Source organism: Hippopotamus amphibius, chromosome 5, assembly GCF_030028045.1.
Source record: "Hippopotamus amphibius kiboko isolate mHipAmp2 chromosome 5, mHipAmp2.hap2, whole genome shotgun sequence".
Taxonomy (NCBI): Eukaryota; Metazoa; Chordata; class Mammalia; order Artiodactyla; family Hippopotamidae; genus Hippopotamus; species Hippopotamus amphibius.
In genome coordinates, this window is record NC_080190.1 from 67,340,494 (window position 1) to 67,366,726 (window position 26,233).

General features: G+C 38.3%; 1 protein-coding gene and 1 pseudogene across 8 annotated transcripts in view; both read right to left on the bottom strand.

Moving 5' to 3' along the window:
• TET1 (tet methylcytosine dioxygenase 1) overlaps window positions 1–26,233 on the bottom strand; it is a 133,703-nt gene that overhangs the window by 46,828 nt on the left and 60,642 nt on the right. For all 8 annotated transcript variants that reach the window (XM_057735363.1, XM_057735362.1, XM_057735361.1 and 5 more), the window contains 3 exons: window positions 4,797–7,119; window positions 1,968–2,058; window positions 1,331–1,424 (listed from right to left, as the gene is read on the bottom strand). In XM_057735363.1, coding sequence (XP_057591346.1) covers window positions 1,331–1,424; window positions 1,968–2,058; window positions 4,797–7,119 — 2,508 coding nt within the window. The remainder of the gene's footprint in view (window positions 1–1,330; window positions 1,425–1,967; window positions 2,059–4,796; window positions 7,120–26,233) is intronic.
• LOC130853456 (cytochrome c oxidase assembly factor 8-like) lies at window positions 19,514–20,259 on the bottom strand (annotated as a pseudogene).

The following is a 26,233-nucleotide window of genomic DNA, read 5'->3' on the forward strand; positions in this document are numbered from 1 at the left end:
ATTCCAATCAAAACCCTACCAGAGGGACTTCCCTGGCAGTCCAGTGGTTAAGATTCCGCTCTTCCACTGTGGGGGGTATGGGTTCAATCCCACATGCCATGCAGCACAGCCAAAAAAACAAAAAAAGAAATAACAAAGACATACAGCTTGCTAGGACCGGTATGGATGCGGCAATTGTCTTGCTTGAAGAATAGTGGGGTTCAAGCCCTATCACCATTTTGCATTTTATGTTTTTCAGTCTTCTGAAATGGGCATAAAGACAATGACTTTTCCCTTTTCCAAAACCATGAGAGTCCCTCTATAGGGATTGATGAGGAATGTATGTCAAGTTCTTAACATGGTGCCTGACATTTAATGAAAGGCAGTTATTACAGTCATCTTTATAGCCATCATCATTCCTGACAAATGACAGCACAGGATCTCAAATGATCCTTTGGTCAAGAATTCCAAATAAACTGGTCAATATCTTTGTGGATGTGAACACCCTCCTGAAAATATACATTTGGCTATGATACTGCTTCTCAGTTGAGAACTTCCTAAAGAAGCTAAATCCAGTTTGTAGCCCCGCAATTTTAGAAAACTCAAAGTAGTCACAGAAATAACGTTGGAAATAATGTTGTAAAAATTTTGATTTTGCTTTCAATATTGTATGATCTTCATTAAGGTGGCCCTATGAGATAATGAATCAGAAAGAATTTCAAAATAAGTGATGAATGTAAGACATAGGTGCAACTGGAGATTATCGCACTAAGTGAAGTCAGAAAGAGACATACCATATGATATAACTTATATGTGAAATCTACAAAACAGAAACAAAATCAGGGATATAGAGAATAGACTGGTGGTTGCCAAGTGGGGAGGAGGGTGGGAGAGGCTAGGAGTGGGAGTTTGGGATTAGCAGATGCAAACTGGTATATATAGAATGGACAAACAAGGTCCTACTGTACAGCACAGGGAACTATATTAATATCCTGTGATAAACCATAATGGAAAAGAATATGAAAAAAGAATGTGTAAGAAAAGATAGAGGAAGCAATATGTATAGTTTAGTACCATTCATTTATGCTAATTATAAATGCACTGATGCTCTCTAAAAGTAACAAAAAGCTGGTAAGGCTAATGACTCTTTATCACTAGATACCAACTGGGAATGGCCATACCCTTTTGTTCATCAATATAAAAAGCCCAGGCTAAGACAAATAGCCTCCTTTTTTCCCTGGGAATAATGGGGGTGGGTATTTTTCTAGACCACATTTTCATGGAAAAAAATTGATTTAATTTATATGTGGAATAAATCCATTTTGAGAAATGAATAAATATAAATACTCACCCACTTAGCAACTGGACACCCATTAGAGCTTTTTCCTTCTTTCCCCGTGTACACTACTATTTCTATCCTTATGGCGTTTCCTTTTTGACCATACCTGAGTACGAAACACAGTGAAGGGGAAATAATTGCAATACACTTTTAAATCTTCATGTGCATAAGATACAGATTCATAGAAGTACAAAAAAATCAAACACTCATCATTATAACTTCGTTAAAAATTTACTTTTGTGTGGCAGATATTTTTAGTTGTTATCCAGTTCTGTTTACTTGTCCTTAAGGATCCCTCTTTTTAAAAAAATGGCCTGGCTCCAAGACAAGCAAAAGGAATGTGAATGCAGTGTTGACAGAGGTAATTTTAACTATTTCTACCATTACACAATAACACAGAAATAAGTATGTCTGCATTTAACAAAGACAGCCTTGCTTTGTGAGGGTCTTACTGAGTGCCCAATGGCTTGTGATGAGTGACTCAGCAGGGACACCAGGACTCTGTGCTTTTCCTGGGCCCTAAGAAACATCCAACTCATACTCCTGGAAGGTGTCCATTCACCTCATGTTTGTTCCCAGAGATTATTTCTCTGCATTGAGTCAGGTCCCCAATAATGAATGATTTTAACAGGGAAGCATATTTCCTCACCTATTCTCCATGATTTCCCTGACAGCAGCAACACTTGGTCCTGCCCCAAGGTGTGTATAATATGGGCCTTTGTCTTTTTGTATAACTCGATCTGTGGAAGGAATAAGATTATTAGACCCAAAGCTTTACAAAATTGCAGAGGGGCAAGGAAGAGCTATTTTTACTTTTTTTTTTTTAATTTGTTTGTTTGTTTTTTAAATTCAGAGCAATGAATCTTGCAAGGTTTTGGTAAGCTTTAGTAATTAAAGTCTAGGACAATAGGCCCTGGAATTTAACTTATCCTTTTCTTTCTGCTCCTAATTAATCTACTCTTTCTCTATGAATCAGAGGAGGAAAAACATATTTTAAGTTGTAGTTAGTATTTATTCTCAGATCTCCTGCTTTAAAAAAAATCTATAAAAATTGAGGTGCAAAATTAAGTTATTCAAGAGCAATACAATTGTAAAAGTTTGGCATCAGAATCCTATTAAAATTGAGCTCAAAAATTGCACTAAGAATTTATTCTATTACACAGGTGCACAATTATATATTTATAATGCACATGTACACAAGATTATTCCTTGTTACAATTATATGCAATATTAAAAAAGAGAAACACTCAAGATCTTTCAGTGAGGTGATAGTTTAAATAAATTTGGGGTTGTTTATATACTGGAACACAATAAAGCTATTAAAACAATGGTGTCTACAAACATCAAAGAATCCAAGATTTCATTATGTTAAAAAAGCAAGTTGCAAAAATAGTATGTTTTAAAAGCCTTAAATTTTGTAAAACTGGAAATAAAATTAAAATCACTAATAGTGTTAATTCATATAGAAAAACTGTAATAGCTGCTTTTCTCTAGAAAAAAGACATTTGCACCATATTTCTGTACCATTTGAATTTTTGTGAGTGTGAACTGCATACTTCTTAGAAAATGGTATAACTTAGCCTCTGAGATTCATGTCTAACTAATATCACTGGGGAATGCATGTCTACCTACATCAAAAGATCATTACTTACCATTCTAACTGGATATCAAATACAACATAGGATTATTTCTGTGGCTAATTAAGCAAGATACAGTGAATAATTTTTAACTTATTGGTAATCAGTGGTTCTTAATCAGGGGTGATTTTGCCAAAGGGGTCATTTGGCAATATTTTGGGTTGTGACAACTGCATACTTGCATGTGTTATGTTATCGCTGGTGAGTAGAGGCCAGGGATGCCACTAAACAGCCTACAGTAGATTAGGCAGTCCCCCTATAACAAAGAATTATCCCACCTAAAATGCCAGTATCACTAAATTTGAGGAACCCTGATCTGAAGGTTAATTATTAATTTAGCTACAAAATAATAACATTATCATAGAAATCCTTTACCCTCAGATATGATTGGGATCCTTTACCCTCACTTGGGATGATTTGAGTCAACTTTTTTGTTTCTCTTTTTAAATTCCCATTACTATACAATAAGCACAATAATCTCAAATGTAACAATTATAGGAAAAGATGTAACTGACGGTGTATGAAACAGTTCCAGGTTCACTGCATATACTGAATAAACTTTGCATGCCTTGCTATCTTGACTCCTACTGTGACAAGGTGGTTTATATAAGGAAATGGTCTTGAAACTAGACAATCATCCTATGTATGCAGTCAAATTAGACTAGCTGAGGTATATAAATCTTAATGGCATTTTAAATTAAAGACCTTTTTCCCGTTTTTAATGATATTCAGAAAAATAGTCTCTTTTTCACTTCATATTTTTGAAGCAACAGAGGATGGAAGTTACAAATAAAGCCTCTGGAGCTGGAACTGCCTGTCTTTGAATTCCAGTTTAATCATTTACTAGCTATGAACTTCCCCTGACTCAGTCTCCTCACCTGTAAAATGGGGATAATGCTCATTCCCTTTGGTGGGTTGTTGTGACTATAACAAGTCAAGGGTGTAGAACAGTTATCAGACTTGCAGTAAAAGATCTGGAATAGGAGCCATTGTCATTATTACACTCTTCTGTCCCTGGTCCGAGAATCTCTCATTCTCCCAATTCAACCCCACTCAGACAGCACTGTCACCCCTTCCAGACTGTCAGATCCTTCTCCTTAGAGGCTCCTCATTCTCAGAGGAGCCTGTCTTTGGTGCTCAGCATGTGGTAGGCTGTCAAAACTGTGTTGAATGATGAGCAGGGAAATGGAAGGATTCATTTCAGAATATCAAATGCACTCTGAATAATCAAGAACTAAAAGTCATTGTTACACTTCACTATTTTTTCTATTGTGGTTAAAAAAAATACCGGAATGATATACTTACTTTGTCCTTCCAATCAATCCTTTAACTACCCATTTTGGAGTATACTAATGAACAATCTGCTTCTTGATTGGATTAGCAGCTACACAGATACATTTTTTACGTTATTTGTTAAGTTGCACATATATTTTATGTTCTCTGTATGCATGTTATACTGCACAATTTTAAAATACATATCTTAAAACAAAAGGCTTAAGAGTTGAAATTCCTTTGAATATAGGAAGAATAAACTGTGATGAAGTATTAAGGAAATTCATTCTTATGATATGCACAATAAACAACTTGAGAGACATCTAGCTTGAGAGAAATCAAATTTTCCACTTAAGAAAATTTCCAAGTTACCAGCTGGATTTCCCATTTATCTGAGCAGCATCAATAAAGGTCCCACAGAAAAATGGGTATAGAGTTATTTAGTCCACCCTAGCTAGAATACTCGTGGGGCCAAAACATCACACATAAAAGGTAAACAAAACTTGATTTGGTCATGACTTGAGGCAGTTAATGCAAGAAAATGAAGAAACACACATGCAGGCACTTACCAAGACAGTTGCAGGTAGGCAATTCAGAATCTTTCGTTGTGGACACCAGGGTTTTCGTAGGATTAGTGAAGAAGTTCATCGCATAATCATTAAAACTTTTCTGCGCGCTGTCTCGTGGGGAAAATTCTGATGCTCCAACACTGGATGAACAGACGTCCTCTTCACTTTTGGTAGAAACCACTGTAATTCCACCTGAACAGACTACATTAAGGTTCCTGAGAATTTGTGCTGGGTCCGGTAAAGGGGTCTCATGAGAGATACCAGGCAACGTTGGCGGTCTCTGATGCACAAGTTGGTCTTTAACATCCTGTTGGAACTGTGTTTGGTCATCACCAGCCACCACATTAGCACACTGGTTAGTTGGAGAGGATGGCTGGAGTAAAGGATGAGCTTTCTGATTGACATTCACTGTTGGCTGTACCTGAGTATATGCATTTTCTGTAAACGCCTGCCCGTTGGATTCTGTTTTTAACTGGATTATGGGGAGAGAATCCAAGGGTTCAACCTTCATCTTTTCCTGTGCTAATTCAGGATAATATCGCTCAAATTTTATCTGAGTGAGTGGAGGAAATAATTTTTTGTGTTCTAATGCTGAACTCCTTTGAGTCAGTGGTTTCCATACTTTGGTTAGCGGAGGAATTTTTCCCAATAGAAGAGGAAAATCATGTGGACCAAACTGACCAAATCTCTGAAATTTAGAAGCTATCCAAATGTCATGTAACTTACTATACTCATACGACAACTGTTCCTGCTTTTTCTGGTCATTTTCTTGGCAACTTATGACCACAGGCTTCTTTTTCCGTCGATCTCTTGCTGGGGTAGATTTTGTCTTTTTCTGGATTGTGTTCTTTTGCTTTGTTACTAAAGAGCCTTGATTATTTTGTACACTGGAAGGTGGTTTCTGCTGTATTATGCCCTTCTCCTGGCTACAGTTTTGCTGTACATTATATGCAACAAGGCTTGCTGGTGTACTTTCAACTTTTTTGTCCTCTGGTTTTACATAATTGAATTTAATTATTGATGCAAGTTGTGTTAACTGTGCAGCAACATCTTCTTCTATTTTACTGTGAACCGTATCTTGACATGATGGATCATCCTTTGAGTCCAACTTGATACTGCTGTCCAGTGACTGGTTACAATACTCCAATTTATTAGTTGCTGTTGTTGTCAACTGATGCAAATTCTTGGAACTGTCAAGAGTGATTCTACCTTGAGCAACATTTTTACTGGTATCAGTTTTAGATGAATTTGAATTTGGTATAAAAAGAGATATTGAATTTGTGGCTGTTGAATATTCCTGTGCCTTTGTGGATGCTTGGTCACTAGGTGAGCTGTTCTGTGACTTAGAAACATTTTGGCCATTGAACACCAATGTGTTGCATGAACTCTGTTTTTCCAAAGATGGACGGTGATGAAGGCTTTGTGGCTCCCCTTGTACGTTTGGATCTTGGAGGTCTTTCCTTACAGAATACAGGATAGCTTTACAGCTATTAAGCAAACTAGCTGTTCTCTGTTCTGTTTCTTCATCCTTCTCTGACTTCGATGGTGAGGAATTTTCTGATGGGGCTTCTGAAAGTTGTGTTAGAGCTTCTATGGCCACTACTTGCTCTAATGTTAATCTCCTATCTCTCATTAGGGATAGAAGACCTGGTTGAAGTGTTGATCCTTCTTTTAGTTCTCTATTTGTTATAATTTCTAGGGATTTTGGTTGATCACTTTCATTGTGTATACTAGCATGACTATTTAAGTTGCGGTTTGCAGGATCTGGAAAAGACTTACAATTAAAGCCAGGCTTCTGAATAACCAAAACATTACTTCTCCCCTTGAGATGGTCACAGCTCGTGCTAGTAGCAATGGCACTCATGGCATTGTTATGGTTTGCGGTGTCTTTCAGGAATTTATAAGGATTGTTTTCAAATGCCTTGCCAAGTTCTTCAATGTTGATTTTTTTAAAAGACAAATTTGTTTCAGTTGGTAAATAGTGTACATTTTTAATGCCGTTTCTTACAGTTTGTGCAAACAATTTTTGAGGTTCAAGGAGGTCAGTAAGTAGGATTTTTTTCCTGTCATCTTCAGAGTTTTTCAGATTTTCAGCTTCTGTTTTAATTGTATTAAATTCTCCTTTGACATGATCAGTTAAGTGTGATTTCTTGTTTTGTGTCCACTTCTCCACTTCAATACCTGTCATACTTTCTTCATTTTTAGTTACATTTTCTAAGGGACATGAATTCAATTCCAATCTTTGTTCTTCCTCATGACCACAACTACTGTATTCCATGGATTCTGACTTGGGGCCATTTACTGTTTTGTTGCCAAAATCTACCTATAAAATAAACATAGAAATTACTCATATAATCTACTCAAATATCTGAGTAAGAGCTATACGATATTTACAATTTAGAAGCAACTGAATGTGAAGTCCCTGAAAACATTTTATCTTCACTTTTTTACATTTTCAAAAGTTATACAATACCAATAAGGGGAAAGAAAAAAAAAAGAGGTAGAAACCATCATAATCCCATGCCTGTTAATATTTTGGTATATTTATTTTTTGCCAAAATAAAATTTTAAAATATTTTTACATTGATGCCATTCAATTAACAATACCTATTATTTCAATGCAAACTGTACTGAAGTAGAACATACACACAAAAAAAATATAAATCATAAATATATAGCTTGTTGAATTTTCACAAAATGAACACCTGAATACCCAGATCCCAATTGAGAAACTTACATCTAATAAACAACAAGGTCCTACTGTATAGCACAGAGAAATATATTCAATATTCTATGATAAACCATAAGGGAAAAGAATATAAAAAAGAAGTATTTATGTATAACTGAACCACTTTGCTGTACAGCAGTAATTAATACATTGTAAATCAAGTACACTTCGATAATGAGAAAAGAATAAAAATAGCAAAAAAAAATTTTTCAATTAAAAAAACACATCTAGGGCTTCCCTGGTGGTGCAGTGGTTGGAAGTCCACCTGCCAGTGCAGGGGACACGGGTTCGAGCCCTGGCCCAGGAAGATCCCATATGCCATGGACACATTAAGCCCGTGCACCACAACTACTGAGCCGGCACTCTAGAGCCCACAAGCCACAACTATTGAGCCCATGTGCCACAACTACTAAAGCCCATGTTCCAAAGCAAGAGAAGCCACTGCACTGAGAAGCCCACGCACTGCAACAAAGAGTAGGCCCCGCGTGCCGCAGCTAGAGAAAGCCCGAGCACAGCAACAAAGACCCTACACAGCCAACAAATAAATAAATTTATTAAAAAAACAAAAACAAAACAAAAAAACCACATCGAGTCATCACTCCACTGCCACAGGGTCACCACTGTTATGACATCTTATCAGATTTCTTTTGCTGTTTTCCAAACTATACAACTGATTTCCTTTTACTCAAAATTATATTTGTGAGTCATGAACATTGTAAAGTATAACTGTAATCCATTCATTCATACTGCTATACAGTAATTCATTGATTGAATATACTACAATGTATTTGTCTATTCTACTGTAGATGGACACATTTTTAGTTTTTGGCTATAACAAAGTACACTGCTATAATACATTACTGTTATCTTTTGGTGAACTTATGTATACATTGGGTGGAGTGGAAGTGCTGGGTCATTCAGTGTGTGTAGATACGCATGTATCTTCAGCTTTAGGAGATAGGCCAAAAAATTTTCTACAGTGGTTATCACTACACACTGACAGCAGAAATTACGAGTTTCGATTTTTATTAACAATTAGCTCATGTTCTTATTAACAATCACTATTTTCTGTCTTTATACATTAGCCATTCTGGTGAGTGGATAGTGACATCCTTTTTTAGAATTTTTTTGAGATGAAGTTCCCATGAAATAAAATTCACCATTTTATCATTTGAAATTGCATAATTCCGAGGTTGTTTTCACAATGTTGTTCAACAATCAACTCTAATTCTGGAACATTTTCATCACCCCTAAAAGAAACATTGTACCCATTAAGGAATCACTATTCCCCCCTCTAATCCCTATTTTTTTAAACCTTGAAACAGCTCATCCAAAATTGTACCAGAGGACAAGACAATAGGGGACATTTTTGTCAGGAGCAAATATAAAATAACCTCTATAATATTTAACACGGCTCTAGATATTCTAGTCAATGCCTTGAAGACAGTAAATTCTAAATATAAAAAAATTAGGAGACTTCTTATTGAATGATGATATAACTGACTCCATAGAAAAACCAGGAGTATTGACTAAAAAAAAAGAATCGGCGTTCAGAAGGGCTATATCTAATTCCTTAGTCAGGGTACAGGTTACATAGGCTGTGTTCATTTTATCAAAATTCATCAAAATATACAATTATCATATATACATTTTTCTATATGTATATTACATTTAAAAAACAACTTTGTAAAAATAAATGAAATAGCTGATTTTTAAAAAGACAGCAATATTATAATATTTTTAATATTAAAAGGAATAATAAGTTTAACATGTAGGGTAGAGAGACAAATTAACAGACTAAATTCAAAAATATTTTAATAATTTATTGCTAAAATGCTGGCATTTGTAAGCAGTAGAGAAAGTATCAATTTCTTAATAATGACAAGAGGGAAGTATGATCCCTATCTCATAACATGCAACAAAAATTCCAGATATAATAATAATTTACATATAGATATAAAAATAAGAAAATTTATAAAGTAGGAAAAAATCTTCCAAAGCAAAAGCAAGAAGCAATAAACCGTAAGAGATAGAATTCTTTGACTACATATGATATTAACAATCTTAAAGGCAAAGACACCATTATATGCTTTTCAAATTGCTGATCACAACCTTTGAGTCCCAATACCAATTGTCATGCTTTGTGACAAGTGTGTCTTTAATGGAACATTAAAAAAAATAAGTATACTACATTTAGCGAAGATAAGTATTGTCATATAAATCTTCTACGCATGTGTTTGTGCACTGAATCATGATGTAAAATGGGTTTATTTTCTGATATGCATAGCTACTTATAAAGGCAGGAGAAATATTGCCAAAAATAAATTGAAAAGTCAAGTGACAGACTGGGAAAATATTCACGATACATGTAAGGAGGTACTATTCTTAAGGAAAAAGAGCTCCAACAAACTAAGAAGGAAAGTGACTCAACAGAACAGTGAGGAAAGACTGGGCACATGCAATTCACTTAGGTGGAAGTCAAAATGATCAAAAGCTGTCCAACTTTACTAGAAGACAAGCAAATGAAAATAAATGTAACGTTTTCATCCATCCAAATTGCAAAACTAAAAAAAGTAGAAATGTATGTAAGCACATCATAATGCAACATAACATTTATAATAGAGAAAGTATGAAATAAACAAACCCATATATTCATGTTGTGAAAAAATGTGCAGCCATTATTCTATGTATCAATCTAGTGATTGCATGGCAAGATATTCATAATATCATTAACCAAAATAAGTTGCACATGGGACATAATCATCCCTTTTTATTTAAAACACACAAACACTGGGAATTCCCTGGCAGTCCAGTGGTTAGGACTCAGTACTTTCACTGCTGTGGTCAGGGTTTGATCCCTCGTCTGGGAACTAACATCCCACAAGCCTTGCAGCACATCCCCACCCCCCAGACACACACACATGTCTAGCGCAGACAAAAAGCTAGTAGTATAAACCTAAAATGTTAATAATAGTTACCACTGTAAAATAGAATTAAAGAGAAATTTTTTTTCTTGAAGTTTTTAATTTTATATGTATGCATTCCAAGTACACTGGACTGTACATTCCCCTACAGAGACGATCTTGAGGTCCTTTTAAAATTTATGTACCAAAAGCATGACAGTCTCAATGAGCTAAAATAAAAAGCAACTGACTGACACAAAAACAAATTTATAGTTACTGAAGGGGAAAGGGGGAAGGGAAAAATTAGGAGTTCAGGATTAACAGATACACATTACTATATATAAAACAGATAAACAACAAGGACCTACTGTATAGCACAGGGAACTATATTCAATATCTTTTAATAACCTATAATGGAAAAGAATCTGAAGAAGATGTATATAAATATGTATAACTGAAACACTTTGCTATACACTTGTAACTAACACAACACTGTAAATCAACTAAACTTCAATTTTTAAAAATGTGCTTCCAAGAATTATGATAGTGCCAAAGATCTTTACTTTATGATATCTCCTCGTTTCTTGACCACCCTTACCTATTCACAGTTCATTTTGCATCTTTTCATTTTCTTGTTTTCCTACTCAGTCTAGATCCCTTGGACTGCTGTTTCAATAGTTTTACACTTTGATCTCTTGCATTTTTCAAAGACAAAGCAGGTAATAGAAAATACTTGGTATACATATTAGGAAATAAATTGACCATTATTATTCAGTTACATCTCATGTTAGCTTTTTAAAAACACTGGGTATCACAAGTTTACAAATACTTGAAAACATGTCCTACACTCTACTAACTATAAAAATAAACTTTAAGAAAACAAAGTAATGAGGAATTCCCTGGCAATCCAGTGGATAGGACTCAGTGCTTTCACTGCCAGGGGCCCAGGTTAGGGGAATTAAGATGCCTCAAGCTGCATAGCATGGCCAAAAAAAAAGCAAAACAAACAAACAAAAAACCTCAAACATCCAAATAATGTACTCATCACAAAGTGGGTATAGAGGGAACACACCTCAACATACTAAAGGCCATTATGATAAACCATAAGCCCACAACTAACATCATACTGAATAGTGAAAAGCTGAAAGCATTTCATGTAAGATTAGGAACAAGACAAGGATGCCCACTCTTGCTACTTTTATTCAACATACTATTGGAAGTCCTAGCCATAGCAATCAGACAAGAAGAAAAAATAAAAGCAATCCAAATTGGAAAAGAAGCAGTAAAACTGTCACTATAGGTTACTTGATACTATACATAGAAAATTCTAAAAAAATAAATAAATAAATAAATCACCAAAACCTGCAAGAGCTCATCAATGAATTTGGTAAAGTTACAGGATAGAAAATTAACATACAGAAATCTCTTGCATATCTATACACAGACAACAAACTATCAGAAAAAAATTGAGGAAACAATCCCATTTACAATCCCATCAAAAAGAATAAAATACCAAGGAATAACTCTAACTAAGGAGATAAAAGACCTGTACTCAGAAAACTATAAGATATTAATGAAAGAAACTGAAGCTAACACAAACGGATGGAAAGATATACTGTTTTCATGGATTGCAAGAATTAATATTTTTAAAATGACCATACTATCCAAGGCAATCTACACATCCAATGCAATCCCTATCAAAATACCAAATCAAAATTACCAAATAATTTTTTGTATGAAAACACAAAGGGCCCCAAACAGCCAAAACAACCTTGAGAACGAAGTACAGAACTGGGTGTATCACACTGCCTAACTTCAGACTATACTATTCTGCTACAGTAATCAAAAGAGTATCATACTGGCACAAAAACAGATACATAGATCAATGGAACAGAATAGAGACCCCAGAAATAAACCCATGTACAATCTACAACAAAGGCAAAAATATACAGTGGGGAAAAGATAGTCTCTTCAATAAGTGGTGCTGGGAAAGCTGGACAGCTACATCTAAAAGAATGAAATTAGAAATTTTCTCACACCACATACAAAAATAAACATCAAGTGGATTAAAGAACAACATATAAGACCTGAAACCATAAATCTCCTAGAAGAAAACACAGGCAGAACACTCTTTGACATAAATCACAGCATTATTTTTTGGATCTGTCTCCTAAAACAAAAGAAACAAAAGCAAAAATAAACAAATGGAATCTAATTAAATTTAAAAGCTTTGTCGCTCTGCCAATGCAGGGGGCACGGGTTCAAGCCCTGGTCTGGGAAGATCCCACATGCCACGCAGCAACTAAGCCTGTGCACCACAACTAGCGAGCCATGCACTGCAACTAATGAAGCCTGCATGCCTAGAGCCCATGCTCCACAACAAAAGTCACCGCAATAAGAAGCCGGTGCACTGCAATGAAGAATAGCCCCCTGCTCTCCACAACTACAGAAAGCCTGTGCACAGCAATGAAGGCCCAATGCAGCCAATAAATAAAAAATAAAATAAATAAATAAATTTATTTTAAAAAAGAAGAAAAAAAGCTTTGTACAGCAAAGGAAACCATTAACAGAATGAAAAGACAACCTAGGGACTTCCCTTGTGGTCCAGTGGTTAAGGCTCCTTGCTCTCAATGCAGGGGGCCCAGGTTCAATCCCTGGTCATGGAATTAGACCCTGCATGCTGCAAGGAAGACTCCACATGCCATAAATAAGACCCAGCACAGCTAAATAAATAAAGAAAAAAATGAAATATTAAAAAAAGACAACCTATTAAATGGGAGAAAATATTTGCAAATGATGACTAATAAAGGGTTACTATCCAAACTATATAAACAGCTCATACAACTCAAGATCAAAAAATGACCCCAAGCAAATAAAAAAGGGGGAGAAGGTGTGAACAGACATTTTTCCAAAGACATATAGATGGCTAACAGGCACATGAAAAGATGTTCAACACCACTAATCATCAGAGAAATGCAAATTAAAACCACAATGAGCCTTACATCAGAATGGCTATCATCAAGAACACCACAAATAACAAATGTTGACAAGGATGTGAAGAAAAGGGACCCCTAGTACACTGTTGGTAGGAATATAAATTGGTGCAGCCACTATGGAAAACAGTATGAAGGTTCCTCAACAAACTACCATATGAATCAGTGATTCCACTCCTGGGTATATATCTAAAGAAAATGAAAACACTAATTCAAAAAGACACATGTACCCTAATATTCACAGCAGGATTATTTAAATAGCCAAGATATGGAAGCAACCTAAGTGTCCATCAACAGATGAATGGATAAAGAAAATGTGGTATATTATATACAATGGAATGTACTCAACCATAAAAAGGAATGAAATTCTGCCATTTGCAACAGCATGGATAGACTTGGAGAATATTAGGCTTAGTGAAATAAGTCAGACAGAGAGAGACAATTAGTGTATGATATCACTTACATGTGATACCTAAAAAAATAAAACAAATGAATATAACAAAATAGAAACAGAATCCCAGATGTAGAGAACAAACTAGTGGTTACCACTAGGAAGAGGAAAGCGGGGAGGGTTAAGATGGGGTAGGGAATTAAGAGGTATCAACTACTATGTATAAAATAAGTTACAAGGATCTAGTGTACAGGACAGGGAATGTAACCAATATTTTATAATAACTTTAAATGGAGCATATAATCTATATAAAAATTTTGAATCACTATGTTGTATACCTGAAACTAATATAATATTTTAAATAAACTATACCTCAATTTAAGAAAAATACATAGGGACTTTCCTCTTGGCAGGGTGGTTAAGAATCCACCTGCCAATGCAAGAGACACGGGTTTGATCCCTGGTCTGTGTAGATCCCACATGCCACGGAGCAACTGAGCCTGCTCTTAGAGTCTGCGAGCCACAACTACTGAGCCCACGTGCCACAACTACTGAGCCCACGCACTGCAACTACTGAAGCCCATGAGCCTAGAGCCAGTGCTCCACAACAAGAGAAGCCCCACAATGAGAAGCCCACACACCTCAAACGAAGAGTAGCTCCTGCTTGCTGCGACTACAGAAAGCCTGCGCGCAGCAACCAAGACCCAATGCAGCCAAAACAAGCAAATAAAAAACCCTAAAAAAATAAAAAACACATAAAATCAACTTATTTAAATAGATATATCTAAATAAAGTATATATAGGTTTGTTTTTAAATAGAAGTGTTGAAAAGAAAAGATACCAACCTACATGCTATTACTGGTTAATCTTGAACACTAAGATGGGGAAAGGAAGAGAGCAATCCTTAGGAATTGTGTGACCCAGGAGATGCTACTTAGACTAAACTATAGTTTCATCCTTTTAAGAGATCGTGTATGATTGTGATGGGAATTAGATGAGATAATATGACTCGAACACAGTGACGATGAGCTATCACTAAGAGAGAGCACAATTTCATTACATTAGTTATAATTCAAAAAAAGGTTAGCTGTATTCTAGTATACTCCTTACTTGCAATAACTCATTTAATCTTCATACAACCCTGATGAAGACACTGTGAAAAGGTGCTCAACATTAAAAGAAATGCAAATTAAAATGACACATATAACATTTTTTATTCATCAGAATAGCAATGAAAAAGTTTGACCACCTAGACCGTTGGGCAAGCTGTGGGGAGATAAACTTTCATAGAATGCTGGTGGAAGTACAAAACGGTGCAACCCTATGGAGGGTAATGTGGCAATAATTATCAAAATTAAGTGCAATTTCAATATAGCAGTTTGAAATTTATCCTAGTTATACCTGCATATAATTACATTTTGACAGCTTTGTATATTTTAACAAATAAGTGAAAATATCCCAATGTCCATCTGTAGCAGACTAATTCAATTGTGATACGGCTACACAATGCCTTGCAACTATAAAAAAGAATGATAAAAAGTTCCATTAGCTAATAGGTAAAGATGTGCAAAAATATATTATGTTTAAAAAACTATAAAACTTGTATATGAAATATTTTTTTTGTATAAAAAGAAATAATATACACATCCATATTTGCATAAAGAAACTCTGGAAGAATACAAAAGAGACTAATGGTGAATATGAAGGGTTTAGGAGCAATACCTAACAGTGAGAAAATAGCAAAGGTTTGGGAACTATTTAGACCCAGATCTGATTAAACATTGTTTTGACTTTTTAATGTATTTCCTTTAAAATTAAATCAAAATTGACAAAGCACTCTCTGGAAAGATTCTAGGGTATAGTAAGTGAAAAAACCTAAAAGCAGAATAGTTCATGTAGTATCAAGTTACAAACAAATTAGAGCATAAGGAAGACTGCAGATATGTATTTGCTAATATTTAAGATATTTCAGGAAGGCTACATACAACTGTCAACATTTATCTTATAGAAACTGTCCTCAGTGGTATTCTGGTAAATGTCTAACAATCAACTTGGGAAGTGGTGGGGAGGAAGCCCTGTTTTGTAGGGTTGGCCAACTTTTGTGGTGTAAATACACCCACCAGAGTAGACTAAACCATCAGTGTGACCAGCTGAGCAAGGGTTGGGACGAAATGCACATACCTAGTGAGCTGGAAGGATCTGTGGCCGTGAGCGCTATTCCAAACTACTAATTGAAATAGGCCCCAGTGGCTTCATTTTTTTAATGAAGATTTTATTGGCATTTAATCTGTTTAGGCATAGTGTATTTCCTGAACATCCATCTTGAATCTCAAATTATTATTGTTAACATCTATCTCTAAACAGAAGCCGACTCTCTGAAGGAAGTGAAGTGTTTCAAGCATATTGGAATGGTGGCTGTTTTATGCCCTCAAGTTTCATGTACACTCTGGGGTCACCAAACTCATGCCACCTACCCACCTGTGTTTGTGTCTCTTTTTCTCCTCCTCCAACCCCCATCTCCCTCAGTCCCACTCCTGTTCTCTGCTACTCCAAAAGGACCCAAGGGTACAGTTTAAAAGACAGTAAGTGATTCAAAGTCCCCTAGTTCTCTGTCTTCCATTCCATAGCCATTCCAAGATTACAGGTTGTTCGCACTCTGAACTAACAGGAACAGTGAACTCCTTAGATCAGATCTGGGACCAGTAGTTCCCAGGCCCCCTCCATTTTGTCATTTTTCCACATTCCTATCGTCAGGATACTCTTTTTTTTTTTTCTTTTCTGTAATTATTTAAAAGTCTACAAAAATACTTTATTTAAATATGGCTGTGACAAAGAATCATCTTAAAACAATCTAAATTTTTTTAAAACTTGACATTCAAATTTAGGGTCAAAATAACCTTAATTAAAATTTATCTGCTAAACAACAAGGATTTACTGTACAGCACAGGTAGCTATATTCAATATCTTGTAATAAATTGTAATGGAAAGTAATTGAAAAAAGAATACAGATACATACATATATATGTATAACTGAATCACTGTGCTGTACACCTGAAACTAACACAACATTGTCAATCAACTACACTCCAATAAAAAATTTATTTGCATTTATTTGTGACCCAAAGTAACATTTATCACAGTCATTTAATCTTAAATGTTTAAGAATCCAAGAAAGAGGAAAACAGCACTGTCATTTCTCGTTAATTCACTAAGCATTTAAGAAGCTAGCAACACGGCTTACACCCTGAGGCAAGTAACCATTTTGGCATTAAATTAAATTATTTAAAAAAAGACAACATACAGTTACTGTATTTCAACCATACTTAAGTGCTGAGTTGTAAAATGCTTCTCCAGTCCTCAGTCTGACCACCACTAGGTCGAGTACAAACATTTGCAGGAGACCCACTTGGGACTCTGGACACTGGGACGTGGGGGTGCTTTGCATCGCACCCTGGCCTCTGCTGTCTTCCTATCACTGCTGAGACACCCGAAATTTCCTCCGAACCTCCCAGCCCAAGACACAGCCACTTCGAGCGCCGCTCCTTCCTTAAAGGAAACTTTCCTTTCACCATTTTTACTTCACAAAGTCTAAGAGCCACTTATGCTTGCTCTTGTCTGAATATAGAATGTATGTTGCTTTGGGCTCATCTTGAAGTCACTCTTAAAGCATCCTTGGGACTGTGACAGCAGCGTCTCCTGGCTGTACCTCTGAGGGGCTCCGGTGGGGATGAGAACCTTGAGTCTCTGCCCAGCACTGCGTCACCCCGTCACCCCGAGGGCCCAGGCCAGGGATGTAACAGTCCCTGGCTGGAGGGCTTTCCCCAGTGCTGGAGATCTCTGGCTCCTACCAGTTACTTGCCCCTAACCCTTGACCAGAGCTTACTTGATTTAAGTTTCTGTTCCTTGAAACCTCAGGAGCCCTGCCCCTAGGAGCCCCGAGGAGGTAAATCATGAAACGTGCAGGAAGAGCTATGGCCGGTAAAAGTTCTTGGACAAGATAAATACTGGTTGTGGGTCACACGCCACCAGGTGAAGGGCAGAATCCGTTTGCTCAGTGATCCCGTAAACGATCTGTCTGCAGCACCAGGCTAACCGCTCTGGGACATCAGGATCTCAACACCTCAGAGGATGACTCTTCACACCTGCATCTGCGAGGTCATTCACTAGTCCCACAGGTGACAAACACATGCCCACTTTCCATACTCCTCCTCTGCCCTCACAGAGATGGTAACATACAACATGAGGTATCCTTAACAGTTTATAATTGGTTTCTATGGAAAGTCACTTTCAAAATCTCTAAGAATTGATGTGCAAAACGAATTAGAAACAGCACTGGAAGTTGCCAGGAGAAGACCTTAAGTGACCTGAAAATCAGTCCGTGAGTTTGATGGAATGGGAGAAAGAACTACAAGCTAGAAAATGGTTCACACCTCTGGGCTTGGGTACATGGAACCAGGGCCCCGCCCGGTCCCCTAACCCTGCTGGTGTTTCTCTGCAGACGCACACAGTGTCACAGGGCTGGTGACAGGTTGTGCTTAGCAGAGACAGTGGCGTGATGAGTGAGATGGGGTTGTTTCTGTGAAACTCGTGTCCCACGCTGCTTGATGCACGCGCTCCACTCCCTGGGGACCTCTGTAGACACCTGGGTTAACAGCCCATGGAGCTGATGGACCACACCGTGTTCACCTGGAACCACCACGCTCAGCCGCGCTTGGCTTTCCTCTTCACCATCACCCTCGTCCATCCACATGGCCCTTAAGAGCCTGGGGTGGGGATGCGCATGGCAGGCAGATGATGTGCTTCCTCTGTCCCTGGAATGCCTCCTTGGAGGTCACCTCCGGGGGCAGCAGTTTATAAACCACAGAAGAAATCCAGCCTTTCCACTCTACTATCACACACCATTTTGGAATAAAAACTGCTTGCCAAGTGGCTTTCGGTAAAATCCAAATGTCTCGTCTGTCCTCAGAGGATAGGCGTGTGCCCTGGCTCTGAAGGCCGCGTCCCCGCTGCTGAGGCAGGCTCCTCCCCCACCCCCCAGCTCCAGGACACAGTACGAAGAGAGCGTCATCATGCTATAACCACATAATCCTATTTCAAACAATGCCGATTTTACAAGAACTGAAACAGAGGGACATGATTCACGACAAGCTGTTCCGGAAACCTTTGGAAACAGGCTCTGCCTCACTGGGGTAAATGGAGAAAAGTTCCCCGCAGGCACCTCTGCTGTCCCCTGGGGTCTGACGGAGGAGCCGCACCTGCTTTCAGGTCTGTGTGCGTGCCTCCCAGGACAGCTGCCTGGACCTGGGGACCCGTAATAACCTGGGCCTACCGGTCCGGTGAGGCCATAACACCGCAGCCAGCTTCCTAATCATCCCCGTGAGTGGAGTCAAACGTTTCAAGTGAAATTTTATTAATATTTTTATATTTTATATTTATATTTTATATCTCTTTCAAATAGGTATAATTCAAAAACACAGAAAAAAGGCACTCCACTTTCGTGACCAAGAGTCAGCTTGGAATCCAGTCAGGACAGAGCCACGTGGGCCTCAGCAGGACCCACATCCTCCAGCCTGCCCTGCACTCACAGGTGTTAGAGCCCTTGGCAAAAGAGCTCCTATAAGCAGCTGCTTCTCATGGAAACTCGGACGCCGGGTGGATGGGTCAGAGCGGGCTCCCAATTGCTGGTCTTCTTTTGTTTCAGTCTAAGCTTGTTCCACATCCTCTCCAGGGCCACTTTTCCCATGAAGAAGGTGATGGCAAAATTACGCTTGCACCAGTCCCTGTTATAATACATGTGCTTCTGAAAATTTTTACTTAAAAAAAATTCCTTGTAAAAGTCAGCCATTGCTTCTGCATTCAATGTTGCTTCCCGATCTGATTCCGCTTTCAGTTCCAGGCCTTTGGCTTTTAGTCTTGAGGGAATAAATTCTTCTTTTCCCTAAAAGAAGACAGCTATCAGAACCCCCTTTCTTCATCTTGCCGTTTTTCCTTCTGGAGAAGTGTGGATGTGGATTTCCTGAGAAGTGGCCCATCTCAAAGCCTCATGAAAAGTCAAATTCTGGTTTGCCCAGAACTGCTGGTTCCATTCCTGTGTTTCTTGTCTTAATTCTCTTAACTTTTGTTCCACTGGTGATTCATTTTCAGGGATGTAAAAGTGAACAGGTCGAAGGTTTGAATATTTATCTGGGGGCTCGATCCTATCATGGCAAGATTTTCTTGGAGGGCAGAATCTTGAGACCCGGCTCGGCGCAGCATTCCTGCGCTCAGCACTGCGCTGGGGGATGAGCTGATAGCCGCTGCCGGAGAAGGCGCGGCAGAGAGGAGGCCCTCTTGGGGGTCGCAAGGCCGCCATGGCTGCCGTCCCTCATCAGGATACTCTTAACACCCACCCTTGAAGGAGCTCAAATGGCACTGAGCAAAGGGGTATTTTATTCTGAAATGACCCTGCCCTTTGGACAGGATCTGATTGTAGCTCCTCCCAACACACGCTCACATTCCATACGTGCTGCATTTCCTATATGAAGAAACAGGTACCCAGATTACATGAAAAAATAAAGACTTTCAAACCATGTTCAGAGATGTGGTCCTACAAGACTATGCCCTTTACTCAACAGGTAGATTGGCGTGTTTCTCAACCTTCTTTTCATTTTTTTCTCACCCCTTACTGCAGGAGTCTTTTAGTTTTTTTTAAATTTTTTTGGCCGCGCCACAGGGCATGTGGGATCTTAGTTCCCCAACTAGGGACTGAATCTGAGCGCTGAGTCTTAACCACTGGACAGCCAAGGAAGTCCCTGCAGGAGTCTTTTAAAACATTTTTTCCGGGACTTCCCTGGTGGCGCGGTGGTTAAGAATTCCTAATGGACACCGGTTCGAGCCCAGGTCCGGGAAGATCCCACATGCCACGGAGCAACTAAGCCCATGTGCCACAACTACTGAGCCTGAGCTCTAGAGCCTGCAAGCCACAACTACTGAGCCCACATGCTGCAACTGAAGCCTGTGCACCAAGAGCCCGTGCTCCACAAGAGAAGCCACCACAATGAGAAGCCCACGCATTGCAACAAAGAGTAGCCCCCTGCTTACTGCAACTAGAGAAAGCCCATGTGCAGCAACAAAGACCAAACACAGCCAATAAATAAATTAATTTAAAAAAATTTTCTCCCTAATATCCCTCCCTATGAGATCTTAATACCACAGCTATTGTGGGTATCTGTTTATATACTGTGGTCCCCTTGTAATATCTAAGATTTTTTTCACCCTGACCACCCCCCCCCCCATTTTCACCTGCTTTGAGGAAAAAAACAATTTTAAAAACTAACATGTAGAACAGGAGGAACAGCCCATGATGTATTTATTCCTAATCAGAAGTGACACTTTCTACATTCTCAACCTGAAAATTGAGTGCTTAGAGAAAAATTTGAGGGAGACCCACTGGAGCCTCCATTAATTTTGACTTTAAGATGACACAATCATGCCTGATATTGTATTTTCCCTCCCACATTCCCTAAAAAGAAGCATGGAGGTCAGCCCTGCTCTGCAATCTACCACCACACAATGCTCACCATGACTGCTTGTTAGCAAAACCAAACCTAAATAAAAAGTAAAGATGAATCAGCTACTTACCAAAGATCCACCTAAGGAGATTCTAAAATAAACATTTAACACACATACACCAAAAATATCTTCCTTCAAAGGGCACCTGCAAAACAGCTACCTTATTTTCCTAGAGCAGTGAAATTATCTATTCCAGAATCCCAGCCATTAAGTTCTCTTTTTCCTTTTTTTTTAGGCATAAAAAGGGAAAAACTTGCCCTACCAAGTTTTGTAGGCCTCACATTCTTTGAGCTTTGCCTCTGATCTCTGTTTCTCCAGTTTGCCTATAGCCACCCGGTGAGGGGTTCAAAGGCCATAGAAAGGCAGGGCTGGGTCAGCCGGGAGAGGGGAAGTTTAAGGAACTGGGTCAGCACACGTCCCCACCTGCCCTACCTCGGTGCCATCTGGCCTTATGGCTTTTCCAAGCTTGCGCCGAATAGGAGCCATGGCAGAAACTTGAGATGTTTCTCAATTCTCTCCTTCAGACCCAGACAGCTTTTCAAATGTTTTTATTCTTATCCCCAAACAAAAACTCCACCCTCATTTGGCCACAGGGTCTTAGAATCCAAAGTAAATCCTTTAACTTGGGGGTGGGGCAAAGGAAGAGAGTTACTAAGGGGAGGGACTACTTCTATTTAATCAAAAACCAACTTAATTGCAGATTAGTTCCAAATGTATACAAAACTGACCTAAGAGCTAAACCTCTCTCGTCACAGATGACCTTGTCCTAGACCTCTTCCTCTGGAGCTAGGAGCTAGTATAATTTATTCCCTGTCAAAAAGATAAAAACCCGCTCTGTGGGCTCGTACCTGGTTTGTGGCGACAATGCTAAAGGCACTAAGGTCAGGATTATCAGTAACTACAGGCCCATTATGGTGCCTCCCTCAGGAAGATGGTGAAGAAAATTGAAATTAGCCAGCTAGCCAAGTACACTTGCTTCTCTGGTGGCAAAACCAAAATGAAGGGATGAGCTTTGGGGATCTGGCACTGTGCTTCCTGAAAAAGTCGCAGGTGATGCCCGGACCTACAACACCAGCCTGACTGAAGGAACAGAAAGACCAGGGGAAGGTCCACCATTTGTAACATCGCTAGCCTATAATAAATGGGCTAATTCATGTAAAAACAACAAAAGACAAAAAAACCTGTCAAACCCCAAATCTGCCTGTGTTATCACCCCATCAAATTGCCTCATCATTCAAATATCTTAAGTAGTTACCCCCCAAGGTTATAAGTGAGTTCTCAACTGCCAAATCCAATCATTCCTTAAATATTAAGGCCTAACTTGCTCTTTTGTAGATCCCCAAGAAGCTCCTCAACTGAAACTAAAATCTACCTCTCCCCTGGCCTCACTCTCCCGTGTGTCGGTTGGCCATGGGTGTGTGTCCCTGAGCCTATTCGAAATCAAAACCCACTGATTTTTTGTTCTTAACACTCTTCATGAACAATCCTATCCATGCTTAAAGTTAATAACCAACTCTCATGTTCAGTGCATTTTCTTTTTTTGTCAGCACCTCACGGCATGTGGGATCTCAATTCCCCTACCAGGGATCAAACTCACGCCCCCAGCATTGGAAGCTCGCAGTTTTAACCACTGGACCGCCAGGGAAGTCCCCAGTGTAATATTCTTTACACTTTTCATGTACCTTAACTGTTTCATATATTTTTAATAGCGTGAGCTTTACTGGAATCAAACTGGTAACTCTCCCATTGCCTACCAACTACGTGGTGTAGAGCGAGTCCTTGCTCTACAGGAGCCTTTTTGAGCTTCAGTTTCTTTAAGATAAATCAAGACTGGGAGTAACTTATAAAACAGATAACCAACAAGGACCTACTGTATAGCACAGGGAACTATACTCAATATTTTGTAATAATGTATAAGGGAAAAGAATCTGAAAAAGAATATGTGTGTGTGTGTGTGTGTGTGTGTGTGTATGAATTGCTATGCTGTACACCTAAAACTAACATGATATTATAAATCAACTATACTTCAATTTAAAAATAAGAACAATAATTTCTCAGGATTTAAAAAAATTATTAAAAAAATAAATCCCTACTCTATAGCACAGGGAACTATATTCAATATCTTGTGATAAACCATAATGGAAAAGAATATGAAAAAGAATGTGTATATATATGTATATGTATAACTGAGTCACTGTTGTACAGCAGTAATTAACACAACACTGTAACTCAACTATGCTTCAATAAAAAAATAAATTTTAAAAAGATTAGTCAAGACTAGTAATAGCACTGAACAGGTTGATTTTGGGGATTAAATCAAACAACATATACTTATTTATAAGTGTTGGACCTTAATACATGTAGAAATGAACTATTTAAGGGAAAAATATGTATGTGGTAGTTCTTTCTCTACATGTCCTTCAATACATAGCAAAAACCAAATAACTCCAGTCTCAAATCCACAATTAAGAAAAGAATATTTCTTATTTATGTACTGAGCTATTATTTATGTACTGAGCATGTGACCCTTGCCAGGCAGCACTGTAAGCACTTTATATGAATTATCTCATCTACTTTTCCTACTGAGATAAATGTATTCACGGGAATTCCTTGGCAGTACAGTGCTTAGGACTCGTGCTTTCACTGCCACCGGCTGGGTTCGATCTCTGGTTGGCGAACGAGGATACTGCAAGCTGTGCGGTGCAACCAAAAAAAAAAAGGTATTCACTTCTCCTGTCTTCTAATAAGGAAGTTTCTGATAAGGTTAAGTCACTAGCCAAAGTCAGATCAGTGCTCTGAGCCAAAATTTAAAGGCCCAAGTCCTAGTGTTAGTCACAAGGTCCTAGTGTTTAACCCAATGCACCGTCCTACAAATAATCATGACAGCAGCAAGTATTAACATTTATAACAAATTCCTTTATTTACTAATATTTACTAACGCTTACTGAACTAAAATTGCCATAGATGCTTAGAACTGAAAAGAACAACACAGTTCCTACGGTAGTTTCTTTTGTTAGATTGTGGGAATTATCTTTCTGAGCTGACTGGCCTACTTTTATTAATCTGTTTGTGAGCTGTAGTAGTATAGCACTGCTACTCAAAATATCATAACAATCTCCAAATTCAGTATGTGCATAATGGGTTCACACAAAGTTATTAAGGAAAGAAGTAAAACCGGAACCCAATCTAGCATCTAGTTCTTAAGGAAGCAGTCGGAGGTCACTGTCTATTTCCCCCTGCATATGTTCCATGGCTTAGAACCCTCTTTACTTCTGGATAACCCTGATATGTTTTACCTGCTAGCATAACTTTTTCCTCAAAATCGCTAGTTTCATATAATTAGGAGACTAAGATTCAGTGAAAACTTCTTGGTATTAAATAATACCCCAATATGAAGTGCCATATTAATTTAAAAAACAGTTAAAAGAACAACATACAAATACAAATTGCAGATTATTTAATCCAATCACACTACCTTTTACAAATGCAATTTATATGTACTTTTTTTTTTTTTTTTTGGTTAATGGCTCTTAGATGCTCCCCAAGATTTCAGGAGATTTGTATAATCCTGTTTTCCACTAGGGTTTAACTTCTATCAAGTCACCCCACCTGGAATGCTCCCTCATGATCAAAGATAATATTTAAGGACCTTGCCTCATCTAACTCCCTCCAGAAGGCCATCAGATAACTAGTTAATTCATGATCCTACAAGGCACCAAGACAGGTTTCAGCTTTAGTTCTTTCCACATCGCCCATGTGGCCTTGGGTCTCTATTCCCTTCCTCCAGTGTTTTCCTTTGCAGAAAATGTCTATTTCCATTTAGACCTTCTAAGAATAAGAACATAATCTCCAAGAATACTGAGTATTTATTCAGCATTTAGCTGGTGATGATATGCACAGAGGTATTTACACATTCCTAATGGGAAAATCAGAGAGCATTCTGGAGCCAAAGATCTGTAAATATTTCCCCGTCTACCTCCTTCCCTACAGGCTATAACAAACTTAAATCTTTTCTATCTTAAGGAAACAAAATCTTCCAGAAATATTTAGCTCCCACCCTACCTCAGTGTCCTATTTTACAAAGAACATCCTCCAAACTGCAATCACCCTATCCTGCACTCTTCAACCCATTCTAATTCGGCTTCGGCTCCCACCACCTCACTGAAACTACCCAAGATTCACCAATGTAGTCCAATACCAAATTCAATGGACTTGAAGAATATCTTTTCATACCATTGCTCCCTGAGGACCCTCCCTTCAATTCTCTGCCCATCATTTCAGTCTCCCTGGCTGGCTTCCCTGCCCACTTATAAATGACAGTGTTTCCCTTTGCCTCCTCTCCAACTGCCCTGTTTATCCACATGCTTGCCCTTCAGTCTGCGCTTGTTTGCTGTTGACTCTCACATCAAGACAAGATATCTCTCCTGAATGTCAGATTCAGTCATCCACCAACTGGACATCTTCACCTGACAATTAAAACTGAACCACATCTAAAAGTTAATGAATTACCTCATCCTTGGGGCCTGCTTTAACACCCAGATCCACCTAGTGAGTCTTCTAAGAAGCCTCCTCGTTCAAGACCCAAATTCAGGCACGAAGTTGAGTAGATTCTATTCCTTAAAATCTCTTCTATTTATCCCTGTGTTCCCCATTTCCTACTGCTCTGCCTCAGTACATTCATTCAACAAATATTTATAGAGTACCCATAACAAGCTCTAGGCATGGTTAATAGGAGAGAAAAAGTATCAGCTCTTAAGGAGATCACATTCTAATGGATGTTAGATAACAAACATTTTCAGAACCTAATCTTTCATCTTGTACCCTTAGTAAATTAATCTCAGAACTGGGACTGGCTTCCAGAATGCAGCACT